The sequence below is a fragment of the Poecilia latipinna genome, unplaced genomic scaffold (assembly GCF_001443285.1).
Source record: "Poecilia latipinna isolate Pla-1442-1.1 unplaced genomic scaffold, P_latipinna-1.0 Scaffold270, whole genome shotgun sequence".
Classification (NCBI taxonomy): Eukaryota; Metazoa; Chordata; class Actinopteri; order Cyprinodontiformes; family Poeciliidae; genus Poecilia; species Poecilia latipinna.
The window spans coordinates 573363-586850 of NW_015112886.1; the positions used below are offsets into that span (position 1 = coordinate 573363).

General features: G+C 42.3%; 3 protein-coding genes across 4 annotated transcripts in view; 1 reads left to right on the forward strand and 2 right to left on the reverse strand.

Moving 5' to 3' along the window:
* Window positions 1–570, reverse strand: part of foxn1 (forkhead box N1) — a 29622-nt gene extending 29052 nt beyond the window's left edge. For both annotated transcript variants that reach the window (XM_015033503.1, XM_015033500.1), the window contains exon 1: window positions 489–570. The gene's annotated coding sequence lies outside the window, so the exon portion shown is untranslated. The remainder of the gene's footprint in view (window positions 1–488) is intronic.
* Window positions 273–6070, forward strand: slc46a1 (solute carrier family 46 member 1). Its single transcript, XM_015033504.1, has 6 exons — window positions 273–778; window positions 1972–2363; window positions 3066–3550; window positions 4228–4311; window positions 4486–4642; window positions 4912–6070. The coding sequence occupies exons 1-6, from the start codon at window positions 458–460 to the stop codon at window positions 4961–4963; spliced, it is 1491 nt and encodes a 496-aa protein (XP_014888990.1). The 5' UTR covers window positions 273–457; the 3' UTR covers window positions 4964–6070.
* A 1722-nt stretch (window positions 6071–7792) lies between these two features.
* On the reverse strand, window positions 7793–13474 carry sarm1 (sterile alpha and TIR motif containing 1). Its single transcript, XM_015033507.1, has 8 exons — window positions 12410–13474; window positions 10523–11141; window positions 10216–10428; window positions 9784–9875; window positions 9370–9696; window positions 9095–9284; window positions 8446–8567; window positions 7793–8334 (listed from the first exon to the last, which is right to left on the reverse strand). The coding sequence occupies exons 1-8, from the start codon at window positions 12871–12873 to the stop codon at window positions 8223–8225; spliced, it is 2139 nt and encodes a 712-aa protein (XP_014888993.1). The 5' UTR covers window positions 12874–13474; the 3' UTR covers window positions 7793–8222.
* Between the last annotated feature and the right edge of the window lie 14 nt (window positions 13475–13488).

Genomic DNA, 13488 nt, shown 5'->3' on the forward strand with positions numbered 1-13488 from the left:
GATCAGTCTGCCTGCATGGACTTGATGGATGGATCTGAACGTCATTTTTCAAATTTGCCACAAAGCTCTGACTGTATATTTAGGCTTATCTTACTCAAAGTCTTTCATAGCCTCTAACAGGTTTTTTTGTTGTTGTTGTTAAAGATTGCCCTGTATTGTACTTGTACCAGTTCCTTGCTTATACCATCATAATGCTACAGAAGCTTTTTATTTTATTTTATTTTTTTACTCTATTTTCCTTGATGTAGTGACCGTATTCCTACACTAGAGGGAGCTAACTCCCCACTTCTAACGCATCTATTCCTATTATGAGGAATAAAATTGAACGTTAGCTCCTTTAGCTCCAGGCAGTTGGACGTTAGCTCCTTATGCTAGTTATGTCACCGCAGTAACTTCATGGTTCAACTCTGCAAAAAGTGTTTTTTACAGCATAAAACTTAAACGCAGTAGGTTCGACATGGACGAGCCGGACACGGCAGCGATCCTACCCGAAGACCTCCTCAGCGCCTCGTCAACGGATGACCAGCTGTCCGATTCTGAGGACCGCAAAGACGAAGCAGGTTTACCGACTGCAACCACCTCTGTGCCGCCGTCGTGCCGGTGCCCTGTCCCGGTGTCCGTGGAGCCGGTGCTTTTCCTCTCCATATTCTCCCTGGCTCTCCAGGCCCCTCTGACCACGCAGTACCTGTGGGACCGAATTAGCGAGGACCTCGGCTACAATGGCTCCAGGAGGTCAGAGTGCAGCAACAGCTCAGTGGACCCGGACCCGCTGCAAAAGGTCACCAGCTGAAAACTTTACGCATTTACCACTAGTACTGATGCTTTGGGATCTGTAGGTTCACACATAGGTATGAAAAAGAAAGCAAAATAACTCTTTAGTTTCAAATAAATAATAAAAAAAACTTTATCAAACTTCATATTGTGTGTAAAATGTGGTGTATTTAGATATAAAGGGAGTGAGGTGTAAAGTCTACTGTCAGTAAATTAATATTATTAACACTGTAAATATTTTATAAACGTGTAATTATCATAAGATTCCAAAAAAAATCATGCTTCAAATAAGTTTTTTTTTTAATGTTGCTTACTGCTATTAAGTAGCATGAAATCTTCACTTACAATAAAATTCAGCATGCAGGAGTTATGTCTTCATAAATAGATGCAAAACAGTCTTGAATTTTCAGTTGAAAAGCCATAACTGAATCTCCACAAATGGACTAAGTGTAGAAAAACAAAATACTGTATTTTCAGATTTCAAATATTAATTTAGTACTCAATATCACTGACAAATACTGTTTGATCTGAGCTCAAACCTGTTTGTTTCCAAAGGATTACCACACATACAAACTCTTTTTTGTTAATGTCTTTTTAATTTAAGAATAAAATATGCAACAAAAATTGACCACTAAATAAATGCAAGATGTCCTGAGGAATCCTTCCATAGAGATTGTGGTTAATTTTTTTCTAAACTCATAAGACAAAGTGCACAAAATGACTTAACGTTTGTCTTTCTGTGTTTAGTGACAAAAAAGAGGAAGTTTTCAGACTTGATGCATTCAATGAAAAGGGACAAAATCGTATTTGACTGGCTTATCAAATGTAAAAAAAAAAAAAAGGGAAAAAGAAAAGGTAAACAAATAATTACAACTTTAAAATAAAATGCAAAGTTACAAAATAGTTTATATAATCAGTATTTGTGAATATCAGTTTATTACTTTTGAGCATATGTAACTGGAGAGTTAAAGTGAGTGCTGCAAAAGCCGCTCAGAAAACAGGAACAGCATCACATGTTGCAACTGAGAGGAATTTGCTGAGCATGCACAAAAAGTGAAAAGTACATCCATTTCACTCAGGAAACAGAATATTGTAGCATTAAATTAGATTAATAAAGAAAAAAATTTAAAAAAAATCATGTTGCACTAAATAGCAGGAAGATTTCATCCTGTTCACTGATTTGTTTCTGTTGTTGTTCAGGAAGTTGAAACTCTGACAGCTCACTGGAACCTGTACATCAGCCTCGGGGGGTTTTCAGTCGGGCTCGTGATTGTCCCTCTCCTGGGCTCGTGGAGCGATGTAGCAGGCCGCAGAACCGTCCTCATCCTCCCCAACTTCGGCCTGGCGCTGCAGGCCGTGGTCTACCTGGTGGTGATGTACCTCAAGCTGCCTGTGGTCTGCTTTCTGGTGGGCCGGCTGCTCAGTGGCCTCTCGGGGGATTTCAACGCCGTTCTGGCCGGCTGCTTTAGCTACGTGGCGGACATCAGCGACAAGAGGTCCCGCACCTTCAGGGTGGCGGTTCTGGAAGCTTGTCTGGGCATTTCAGGGATGCTGGCCAGCATCATAGGAGGCCAGTGGCGCCGGGCACAAGGGTGAGAAACAACGGTTACAATGGTTCCCTCCTGGAAAAGTCGTCGCACCCCCAAGAAAATACCAGATTACTATGAGTTTAATTTGTGGTTGTTGTGATATTATCCTCAGAAAACACAACTAATTTCAAGATCTAACTAATGATTATATACTGAGTAAAAACAGCGGGAACTGGAAGTGAACTTGAATGCCTACTTTCATTTTCTGTAAACAGCTGAAAGGGGCATGAAATGCGAAAATGGGTCGTTTTCTATGCTACTCAGATTTCCAAGAATGGAATCAACATAAAACAAGGAAGCCACATCAAACGTGATATCAGCCGTATTTCTGATATTTGAAACAAAATTATCGCCATCCACTGATGTGAAACGCTTATATCGTGATACGTTTTTCAGTCACATTGTCCAGCCCTAATATATGCTTTAATTAAATAGCGTAATACCACGTATTCACTATTATCTTCACCGGTGACTGATTTATTTGTCTTGAGCTCTGAGTCCGCCTCTGGTTGTGCTTCTGTGTGTGTTGAGAACTGTAAGAACAAATGATCCTCAGTAAAATGCTTCACCCCCCCACCCCCCATTAGCACCTGCAGAAAACTGGTGAGAAATGTTTGCTGTGTGCATTTCTGCTGTAAAAACAAACAAACAAAAATCACCTCTATAAACAATGTTGTTGTTTTTTTTTTTTTCTTTTTTCCCCAGTTACATCAACCCGTTCTGGCTGGTCCTGGCCACCAACTTGGCCTCAGCTCTCTACGCCTACCTGTTCATCCGAGAGTCCGTCCGTCCGGACCCGAGCGCCAGGCTCCTCTCAGCTCGCCACTACAAAGCCGTCTGGCGCCTGTACTCCACAGGAGGCATCAGCGGCGCAGGCGGCGGCGGAGAGCCGCTTCACAGGGGCAAGCTGTGGCTCTACACGCTCTGCTTCTTCCTGGTGGTGGCCGTTCACTTCGGCACCAGGGAGCTGTACGTGCTGTACGAGCTGAGCTCCCCGCTGTGCTGGGACTCGGCTCTGATCGGCTACGGGTCGGCCGCTCTGAACCTGGCATACCTGAGCAGCCTGCTGGGGCTGAAGGTCATGCAGCGCTGCCTGCAGGACTCCTGGGTGGCTCTGGTGGGCCTGGTGTCCAACATTACTGGGCTGGTGGTCTTCTCTGTGGCGCATACCACCCAGCTTATGTTCACAGGTGAGAAGCTTCAGAAAGTCGTGAGCAGTTTCTCAAAATATGTGTCACTGAGTTAATTTTGGAGGGTTTAAATTTGAAAAAAAGAAAAACAGTTTTTCCGACCCGACTCCTCAATTAGTCGCCTGGCTGCAGGAATTCGTAGAGGTTCCTCATATTGAAGAACTAAGGCTTGGAGTGTGTGGTAACTCAGAGGTTTTATAGATTATGGTGGCCGATCCTGGAAAATTCAAAGTCGAAATATTTCGATCTGTTCACAGTTTTATACACCACTGTCTACATTTGGTGTATTTGGTTATCGGCCGTAACAACAATGTTAATATCAGATGTCGGTATTGAGGCAAATTTTCATACATTTCATACATTTCTATTCAGGACTTAAACTTTTCATAGCCTTAAAGATGTCCGATAAAAATCAACTCAGCACCACTGGGTATGGAGGCTGCTGCTGACATGCTCATATTTCCAGGATATTTCTTGACTCTCTTGCTCTTCGTTTTTGGCTTTTTTTTTTTTCTTTTTTTTTTTTTTAATGACTCACGAGAGCATATTCCTTAAAAAGGAAACAATTTCTATTCTGAAGTCTCTCAAACTGCTCTTGGCCACAATTATCAACTTTACCAACGAGCTGAAACTTGACTGAAGCTGAAGATGATCTTGCATGTGGTTTCTCTGTCCAGGTTACGGCCTGTGTTTCCTCTTCATGGCTTCCACTCCCGTCCTCAGGTCAAAGCTCTCCAAGTTGGTTGACCCATCAGAACAAGGTCAGCGAGCTTCTGGTCCTCTGCATGTGGTGTTTTAGTTTTACAGATGTTTAACCCTCATCGGGGCCTGAGAGCTCGCTCTGAGAGATAAGAGGTTGAGTAGTAGAGACGGCATTCAGGTGCTTCACGTTGGTTTCTATTAATAAACTCTTGTGTGTGTTTTCTGTCTCTCAGGGGCCCTGTTCGCCTGCGTTGCCTGTGTGGAGAGCTTGTGTTTTCTCGTGGGCAGCAGCCTCTTTAACTCCCTCTATCCAGCCACTCTGCATTTCATGAAGGGCTTCTCATTCCTATTTGCTGCCATCGTCCTCCTCATTCCTGCTGCAATAATTGGGTGAGTTTTCTGTTTTTACTGCAGGGTTCCTGGTCTGCAGTCATCTGTTTTCATGTTATTCCTACATCCAACGATTTGAGCATCATGCAAATCGTTGGATGATGCTGCATCTTTTTCCACATTATCCCTTTGTTATCCATGCCATTATACTGTATTGAATTTTGGCACAGCGGTTGTATAGGAACCTTGTATTTTCTCTGTATTTCTAGGGGTTTTTTGGCTACCAACCGTTTCAAATCAAAAATCAACATATGTGTCTGTCTCTGTAGCGCTCTACAGTGTTTCGACCAGAGGAGGGAACACAGGGACTCTGCATCCTGAGTGTTCAGAGCCGGTCCTGATGGGACCCATTTGTGGAGATTCAGTACTCATCTTGCCTGTGATGCTGTTAGAAACTGGGATCCTGTCAAACATGAAGGCTGCTATTCTGCAAAGGGATTCTTCCCCCGAAGTGACACTAAAACGTCGAGACCAAAAAGTGAAGAAGCAACCATGTGGGCTTCACACGAAGAGGTAAAGGTCTCACATCATTTAATCAAGATGTTCAGGGACATGAATATTTTATACATTGATTTGAAATGTTTTTGTGTAGCACTCTACGTGCATAATGTTTCAGTGTGAATTATTGACTACAACAGCTAGCTACGGAAGCACAGTGTTGTTCAATAATAGCAACGTTCAAATCACCTTTTATTTCTGATTATATATCGAAAATGGAGGCAGCTTTGACTGTGCCAGTTAAATCTGTCTTTTAGAAAAAAATTTGGAAATTTTGCAAAAGAAAAAAAAATATTATGTAATATTTAATTCATTTTTTTTTGTCCATTTTGGGATAAGTAAAGTATTTTTTAAATTGAATTTAAACTAGTTGTAGATCAGGAAACCCTTCTTATGTGCTATAAGCAAATGATTTTTTTACTTGAATCCTTGTTGATAGTTTTAACATGTGACGTTTTGTCACATTAAAAAGCACTTTGCCAAAAGCTATGAAGAAAAAAAGAACAATGTATTCATATGATTGTTTGTTTTGAATTTTAAGTTTGACATTTCTAAGCCAATGAACAACAGTAAGCTTGAGTGTTGTGTTGGTAATGTTTTTATGCTGACAGTAACCTATCAAAGAAGATAATGCACAGCAGATGAAAAACTCCAAAAGTAAATGTGTTTGTGTGACGGTGGCTCAGGAGGAGGTAGTCTGTCGTGTAACATGTGGGTTGCTGGTTCAAACCCCTGTCACTGGTTCGACACTTCACCCGCCTTTCCTGATAGTTGTGGTCAGAGAACCCAGTTGAACGGTGGCCTCACCTCCGTCAGACTGCTGTGGCTACAATGTAGCTTAGTACCATCAACATGTGAATGTGTGAAAGACTGAATGTTGTATGAAGCACTTTGGAGTCCTCTGGAAAAGATAAAGAGCTATACATTTACTATTTCTGTGTTTTTATATGCTATCATAATGATACACCAGATTTTGATTTTGGACTTGGATGAAAAGTAAACTGTCTGATGAAAATATTTAACTTTTAATCATTTATTTGCTCAGAAGTAATTTTCACATTTCTGCTATTTTTGGTCCATTTAGTCAAACTTCCATAACAAGTTGGAAGCTTCAATGTGTTTGATGAATTTATCTGGTTGACGGTATATTTTGTTGTTTGTTTATTTGTTTTTTGTTTTGTTTTTTTTTTGGGGGGGGGTTAGAAAAACTAATAAAAAAATATAAATACACAGCTTTTTAATGTTGTCTGGAAAAGTGGAAGTATGGAAGTCAGGGTCTGGATAAGAATAGAAAAAGAAAATAGAGTATCATATGTAAAAATGTTTTTACTTCTGGAGATTTTTTTTCTGTATCCCATTGTTTAAAGCTTTTATCTGTTCATTCATTTTTCATTTATCAATCAGTTTGTTTATCCATCTGTCCATCCCAGTTGCTTACAGTCTGTGTTTTTGCATGTTCCATTTAAAGCTTGACCACCATGTTAATTTTGCCATTTGGACATTCATAAGGGTTAAGAAGGACTGTGAACTATGAATATTAGACACCGGGCATGTCTATAATTTGGATATAACATATAATGAAGCGATTGATCTATAAAACTTACAATTAATCCACATGATACCCAGTATATTAAAAATATGTGGGGCATTGATACCAATGTGGCCATATCACAGTGAACATGAAAAATCTATGGTCTAAATACTCCTGGCCACAAATTTAATTATGTTGAGGTCATTAAAAGCTAATTATCATTTCAGAGTTGACCTGGGATGTTCTTGTTCATTCTGAAGAAATTATGAAGTCACACAGGTAACCACATCCTCTCCTGGACAAACCTGAAGGGAAGTGTGAAGCTTTTCAGGTTTAAGAGTTTTTTTTGTTGTTGTTTTTTCTAGGCACTATTTATCTTCCTTTAGACCCACTATGGTTTTATTTTTCCTTCTTCTAAAGTTGTAATTTTTCCTTCTTGTTTAGGATGTAAACAAAACAAATAAAAAAAGTGTTTTGTTTGGGTAAAAGTATCAAAAATTAAATGTAAATTTATCTGACAAAAAATGTCATAGAGATTTAATACACCTGTTTTTACAAAGGGGGCGCTAGAGGTTAAAGTTACTGCAAGATCAGAAAACAAGATCACTTTTAATTGTGAAGCCCACAAGTGCATAGAAATAGTGCTAATAAAAAATGTTACAGTAGATTAGTATCTTCTACTCATGGAGCAACACACTTAGCCTGTAAACTCTGATTGACTGTTCTGGGTATTTTACAGGAAATACATAAGTTATCTCAATAAAAACATCCTGACTGAGTCATCAGACGACTGCTGTCATGAAATGAACTCTAGGAAAAACACCTTTCCCCTCCATGTGAACAGGTTAATTCAGGCTGTAAATTGCAGAGGGTTTACAGTTTAGTTGTAATACATTTGACAACTGCCTATTCTTGTGCTTAACACTACATGCATTTTCCACCTATTTTTGGGTTTCTAATATTGTCTTGGCTAACCAAGACAATATTGGCTCCACGTTGTTGCGGTCCACTCCCGATTGGACCAGGCCATAGGTGTACTGTCAAAGTCATGCCTGCAGCTTAGATCAAAACACCTGAAGTTGCTTCTGAAAAATAATGAACAGAAAGCTAAAACAGGCGAGTCGTATTAGAGATCTGGATTTATTTATTACTATTGATACATGATACAGAAAGAATAAGTGCATATACAATAACCTTGACTAAGACTGAAGGGTTGGTAGAGCCTTCAGAAATTCCTATTGATGACGATGTTGCTGGATGACAGTTGGTCTATCGCTTATTTTCCTGAGATATAAAAGGCATATACTGAACGTGATTACACCAATACAGCAGTTAGTGAGGAATGACATTAACGACTTGAACTCAATTACACACAGTCCGGAGTTCCCTTTTTAAGTCTTATTGTTCAAGGAATAAGTTCATCTGCTCACTGATTTGTGTAAGCGGGCTAAACACATACTTCACATGCTGTCGGGTAGAGCAGGGAAGGCTGTTCAATAGGCATGTGGAAGATGGCATCACAAACAGTCTTATAGTCGTGTTTGGATTGGCTTATTTCTTCTTCTGACTTTTGGATTCGTCTGGGGCGTCAGTTGTGTCGTGGCGCCCTTTGAGAAAGCGGATGATTTTCTCAATTGTAGCTTCCTGATATTCATGAGACCATCTGTGACAAGGGGCAACACAAGCAAACTGGTTCATTCATACAGAAAACCTGGAGTGAGCAGTTTTAAAAGATATAGTAAGGCTACCTGAGTGGAAGTGTAGTAATACTCACTTAATGCCATTGAAGTTGAGGATAGCTCTCATATCCTCTGGCAGAGACGTGGGGTCAGGCCACGTGAAGTTATCTGTGACGGGGACAATGTTCTTTTTACCACTCAGGGCCGTGGCTATTTCCTGCAATATAAATAGCACTTTAAATATTACTTTTGAATGTGTAAATGCATAAAGGAGTGAAATCACTTGCATGTACAGAACAGCATCACATTAACCTGGTTTTAAATAAGACATTTGTTATTTCGACTCGTGTATACAAGATGTCAGGAGGAGGAACCTTAAGGTGCAAGACCCAACTTTGGTTATAAGAATGTGGAATAAAATGATAAGGGAAAAAGAGTGACTTTGACAAAATTAAACAAGCAGTCTATGATGGCTGCATGGTCAGAAGCCTGAGTTACTGTTGGAGTGCCAGACTAATACAGTAAGAAAATCCTTTTTAAACTAATTATTCAACAGACACCATTTAATAATCTTAAGGAATATACAATTCCAAATGTCTATTGTCTTCAAATAGAGTAACAACTGCACCTCACAGAAACATCTCAAGTAACAAAAACAACAAATTTTGCATTAGACGCTCAAACATATCTACACCAGTTAGAAAATGTTTCTACGTTTATGTTGAGCTGTATGTTCCTCCTGACCTTATGCACCCAGTCCTTCATGGCGGTGTCGCCCATGCACTTGTCGAGCGCGTTGGCGGACATAACCAGGATGAAGTTGCGTGCCCTCTGTACGCTCTGGATTAGTTTGTCTTCAAATTTACCCGCCTCCAACTTCTCCACATCTATAAAAACACTGTATCCTCTGACTTGCAGGTGCACCTTCAGAAGGCTGGAGGATGAGGAAAACAAACAAATTGATGTGTTGTCTAATAATGTGGGAGAACATTTTTTGGAAATTCCCTATCGGGCTATACCTGGCCAGTTGGGAGCCAGTGGTCCGACGGTAGCTGATGAACACATCAGGGCCTGGAGGCTGGGCGTCTGTGTGGCTCGGCTTTAACGGCCTGCTGGCGGCGGACAGTATCTTCGCTCGATGGACTCCGTTATTAATGTGGCAGTCGTGCTGCAGCTGCTGGTCAGTCAGGTTCTCCACGTTGTTGCGGTCCACTCCTGATTGGACCAGGCCATAGGTGTACTGTCGAAAACGGGGATCCACCTCAGCCAACCAGTCAGCCATGTTGTTAGGGTCACATGTGGAGTAGTCGGCGTAGGTCTTCAGCACACGCAAGTCTCTCAGAAACCTGGATGAAGATACAAAGCATTTGTTTGTTTCAGACCAGTGACATTTTACATCAGGCTTGTGTTGAGAACTGGTCTGATCTTCTTGCCTCTTGCGGGTGAGACCTGCAGCCATGTTGAGATCAGAGCTTAAATCTTCATCTGTGATGTTCAGCAGGAGATCTCCATCCACCTGAAGCTCCTATAAGACACATCAGGACAGAGAGGAACTTACAAGCTCAAGGTGAGTTTAAAGTGTCTTTACAAACATAAACACTTTCTTATTATGTCATCCCGCAATAACAGACTTCCATGTATTTCATTGCGGTTTTGAGTGACATACTGACACAAAGGATTTTATACTCCTGAAATGCAAGGAAAAAAATACCCTGCTTGCCATTTTTGTTTACAAAAACTTTGCTGTTGGTGCGCCTGTCAAATAGAACGACCAGAGGCTGTGAAATGGAGATTTTGTCACTATCTTTTCCCAGTGAAGGAAACTGTATTCATCTGAAGTCCTTCTTGGTTTTTCTTAGACCTACCTGAAAGCGGTCGCTGAAGGCACTGAAGCCAACCTGCTGCAGCCATGTCTGCACCTCGCAGGTCTTCCAGTTGGGCACACAAGACAAGATTCGCTTTGGGACTTCCTCTCCCATCATACTCAGGGCCCTCTTGGCGAGACTGGAGGCCGTCCCATTGCTGGAGTACATGACGATTCTTTTAAGGCTCTGCACTGCACCGATCTCTTGGAATATCTTAAAAAGGAGAAAATAAGTATGTAGTAAAAAAGAAAAACTAGACTCGCACACTGGTATTATCTGAGGATTATGTCAGCTGGAGTGATTGTACCTTGGTGTTGCGCTGGCGGGACTTGATACTGGTCTCAACACAGAGATAAAAGGCTGCAATACACTTCCCCTCCACTCTTGTGCCGTCTAGTAATGGCAAAAGGTGCTGAAGGTCAGATGCCGTCTTTCCCTGCATGCAATCCGCACTGTCCAATAAGCAGCGGGCGAAGTCATCCGGATCCAAAGAGGCGATGAACGGCTCCACCAGCTCCAGTGTTCCGGACCTCACCACCTCTTTCTCGATCTCCCTGTTCGCAGCCAACACCGTCACTGCCAGGCAGGCGTGGAAGCGGATGAGCTCGTCTTCTTTGGAAAACGCCAGAGGGAAAAGCCACTCTGCCGCCTGCTTCTCAATCATCAAGCGCTGACACCGGTGGCCCCCATACATTGCGCAGTTAGCCAACGCCACGGCACAGTGACGCAGCACGGTGGGGTCCGTGCCCCGGCACCAGAAGAGGAGGGCGTCCAAGGCGCCATTGGAGATGAGCTGGACAGACGTCTCCTCGGTGTGTTTGAACATGTGCTCCAGGATGCCAGAGACGCTGCGAGCCAACTGGGCATCGTCCTGCTGTCGAGTCAGGTTAAGGATGACCCCCAGACCAATGCGTGCTACATAGTCCCTGTCAAGAGAGGGATAAGAGAATGATCAATAAAAAGAGGGAAGGCGCTAACTGGTTGTCAAATCTAATTGTAAACCATGTTTCCTTTCCCAAACATATAGTTCCAATGAGAGGTTTGCATCCACTCATCATGGACGTTACTGTAATATAAACTTTTGGTTTTTATGATGTGTTTGAGCCACGATACAGTGTACACATGTTCAATAACGCTGAGGTCTCACATTAACCCGTCAAGACATATGTGTCAAAGAAATAACCACCTAATCCAACTGTTAAATTTATATGAAAGAAATTTAGTTGTGATGTTTAGGAACAGCCTAGGAATCACCAACGCTCAGGCTTGAAATGAACTGGACACTGCAGAAACACCAGTGTAACTGTCCACTGATGTTAAGCCAGGTTAACACCAACATGGACCTCAGATCAATAAAAAGAGGGAAGGCGCTAACTGGTTGTCAAATCAGTTATTTTTTTCTTGATCAAAAAATAAGCCTCTGGATCAGAAATTAACATCCTTAAGCACTGGTACTAGCAGCTGCCCAAAGGGACTATCCAATGGCACTCTGGTGAAAGTGGTTAGAGCCGACAAACATTGAAAAAGGTGAAGTTTGCAAACAAACGTGATAAAATGTGTGGTATACTAAAGAAGGGGGATACCTGAAACCACAGATTAATGGTTGAAATTGGGACATGCATGGATGCTACAATAGGACAATGACCCCAACCACAGATTAAAACCTGGATTTAAATGAATAAAGCAGACTACATTAAGACTCTGTAATGGTTAACACAAAACACAGACCTCAACCTATTCAATAGATCTGAACTATGGTTACAAACCAAATCAATGCCCGGAAAAATACAACGTCTCGATCAGTGGTTCCCAAAGTGGGTCCTGGAGGGCCGGCATCCTGCATGTTTTAGTTTTCTCCCTGGTTTAACCACACCTGGATCAAATGATGGCTCATTAGAAGGCCTAAGAAGAACAATGACATGCTGCAAAGGTTGTTGCTACCATCAGGGAGAGGACTAAAACATACAGGATGCCGGCCCTCGAGGATCACTTTGGGGACTCTAGATAAACACTGAAATGTTTGACTTTCAGTTTAGTTCTTAGACTTTGAGCAAAATAAGCATATTAAAACGAGTCAGCATAATCTCAAGATTTTATTCTGTATTATTAATTAACAGTATCAAAAACTGTTCTGACAGTGTAAGTGTGAATTGTTGGGTTAAACTTCCTTTTCAGTCTCTCACAGAGACCGTACCTGTTCTCTGAGATCAGGATCTGCTCCAGCAGCTTTGCAGACTCATAGATGATCTCCACAGCTGATGTCTGCTGCAGCTGAAGCAGCAGCTCCAGGCCTCCATCCAGCCGGATCCTGTTGCAGATCTCCTCGGCCACCTGACGCCCCACAGTGGGGAGCACCCAGGCTTCCTCCACCAGCTGATAAATCTCCGCCACGGCCCTGCGGGTTTCGTCTGAATCAGAGTTTTCCTTGGCTGCCTTGAGGTTCCTGATGGCTTCGCGCAGGGCAGGGAGGGAGTCCTTGAGGACGGCCTGGACGTCGGCGCTGAGGCCCGGGGAGACCGGCTTGGGCTCGCAGCCGGAGCCGCTCCTCCCTCTCTGCAGCCGGCTGACATAGTCCGGGACAGTGAGTCTGTCTGAGCTGAACATGATGGAGAGACGTTGATGGAGCCTAAACAGGAAGAGCGTCAAAGACAAGAGCATCTACTGACTGGGATACAGAGGGAGGTCCTGGCCTGCAGCTGTTTACACAGGCCTCTGGTTCAGGCTGATGCTGAAGATATCACAGAGCGCCACATTAAAGCGAAAACGGAGTCAAGAGAACACTACCACAAATAACACCTGACGGCTTTCACCACATTGCATCACATGCACTCTGCTGTTTTCTTAAGCTGATCTTGAACTCCGCGGATGTTTAGTCTACAGCTCTGTCCTCCATTGATAATTTTTTGTGGTTTTTTTTTTTTCTTCAAACAAGCAAAAACTGAAGCTCAGTGAACCAAAAAAAAAAAAAAAGAAATGCTAGGAAGAAAAGGCTCTTTCTTTTCTCACGAAGAAAGAACTGTTGTGTGTTTCCTCATTCAGTGGAGACAAAGGATGATTGTAGCTGTCATAGTCCTCGTTTCCACAGCAACCAGGGCCCTGTAAAGGCCTAATGGAGCGCAATTATCAACAACAACGCTTCTTTAGAGTAATTCAACACGATTCGCATCATTCAATTAATTTTAGACCGTCACTCTACCGAGAGGTTGGGGTAAATAAACGCTCGGCCGCTGGGTCTCCATCCTCCTCTCTTCCACCTTCAATATAGTCGGTCAG